Source organism: Pteropus alecto, unplaced genomic scaffold (assembly GCF_000325575.1).
Source record: "Pteropus alecto unplaced genomic scaffold, ASM32557v1 scaffold433, whole genome shotgun sequence".
Lineage (NCBI taxonomy): Eukaryota > Metazoa > Chordata > Mammalia > Chiroptera > Pteropodidae > Pteropus > Pteropus alecto.
The window spans coordinates 1111593-1112766 of NW_006433953.1; the positions used below are offsets into that span (position 1 = coordinate 1111593).

Here is a 1174-nt window from a genome sequence, read left to right on the forward strand (position 1 = left end):
GACCAGCTCCGGCCTGCCCCAGGACCCATCCCACCCTCCCTTCTCTCCGGGAAGATGAGGCTGCTCCCAGAATGGCTTCTCTTGATCTTTGGCCCGTGGCTCCTGAAGAAGGTAAGGGCAGCAGGGCTGCAGCGCGAGCACGGGGGTCCGGGATGCAAAGGTCCCATAGTGTTAAGGGCTCCGCGAGTCCGCCCCGCCCCCAGCCCTGAGCGTCCCAACTTTGCGCGGCGTGGGGGACGTGGACAGACAGACTTCGGGATCCAGGACAGGCGCTCTCCCAGCGCAAGTTGGCTGAGGGTCGGAGACAGGGGCAGGGGTAGAGCCCGACTCGGATCTGGCTCCCGAAGCGGCGGGGGAGGGGACGAAGCCCGACACGCGAGTGCGCCAGACAGAGAGAGAGTGCGAGACAGACAGACAAGCCAGCAGGGTGTCAGCCTTGCCGCCTTTCCGCGCCAACCTCGCTCGTCTCCCGCTCTGTCCTTCCACCCCTCCACTCACGCCTTCCTATTTCTCTTCTCCGCACTTGTCACCATGCTAGGTGGGCACTGTATTCCGAGCATACACGGCCCGAACACACGCGCGCACACACAGACGCACACATACGGCCGAACTTGGCTACAGTCTCCCATCTCCCCTGCACAACCTCACAGACACACCCCTCTCTCACGCCAGCTGATAGGGGTGGGAGTTATTTGGAAGGGAAGTCTCTCTTCCCGTCCCCTCCATGCCCCCACGTCCCTAGGCTGCCTCTTTCTCTGGGGCAAGGACCCGGGGGAGCAAAGGGAGCCCATACTTGATCTGCCTCCCTCCTGACTTGGAGGCGTCAACTCATGTACAGGGTGTGTTCATCTGTGCTGGTGTGGAGTGTGCTGGGTAGCATGTGCACCTGTGTGCATGCATGTGTCCGGGGCAGCCAGGCTTGAGTGTCTAGTGCTGGGGACTAGGGTGCATATGTACACTGGTATGTTGTGTGCTGTTGGCTTTGAAGGGATGAATGCAAGTTCTTGCTTCACAGTGCAGTCATCTATGCCCCGTTGTGTGTCCCACAGGGAGGACCTAGGCCCGGGCCCCCTCTCTCTTTCGATCAGCTCCCCTGCCCATGATTTTCCTGTTTCCTGCACTCTGACTGTAACCTAGCTAGTTTTGGGGCAGGCAGGTGGCTTCCTAAAACCTT

At 60.6% G+C, this 1174-nt stretch overlaps 1 protein-coding gene across 1 annotated transcript in view; it reads left to right on the plus strand.

Annotated features, from left to right (window-relative positions):
- Positions 1-6: 6 nt before the first annotated feature.
- The window catches only part of NXPH4 (neurexophilin 4), a 9315-nt gene continuing 8147 nt past the window's right edge, over positions 7-1174 (plus strand). The window contains exon 1 of the mRNA XM_006908933.3: positions 7-111. Coding sequence (XP_006908995.1) covers positions 55-111 — 57 coding nt within the window. The 5' untranslated portion in view covers positions 7-54. The remainder of the gene's footprint in view (positions 112-1174) is intronic.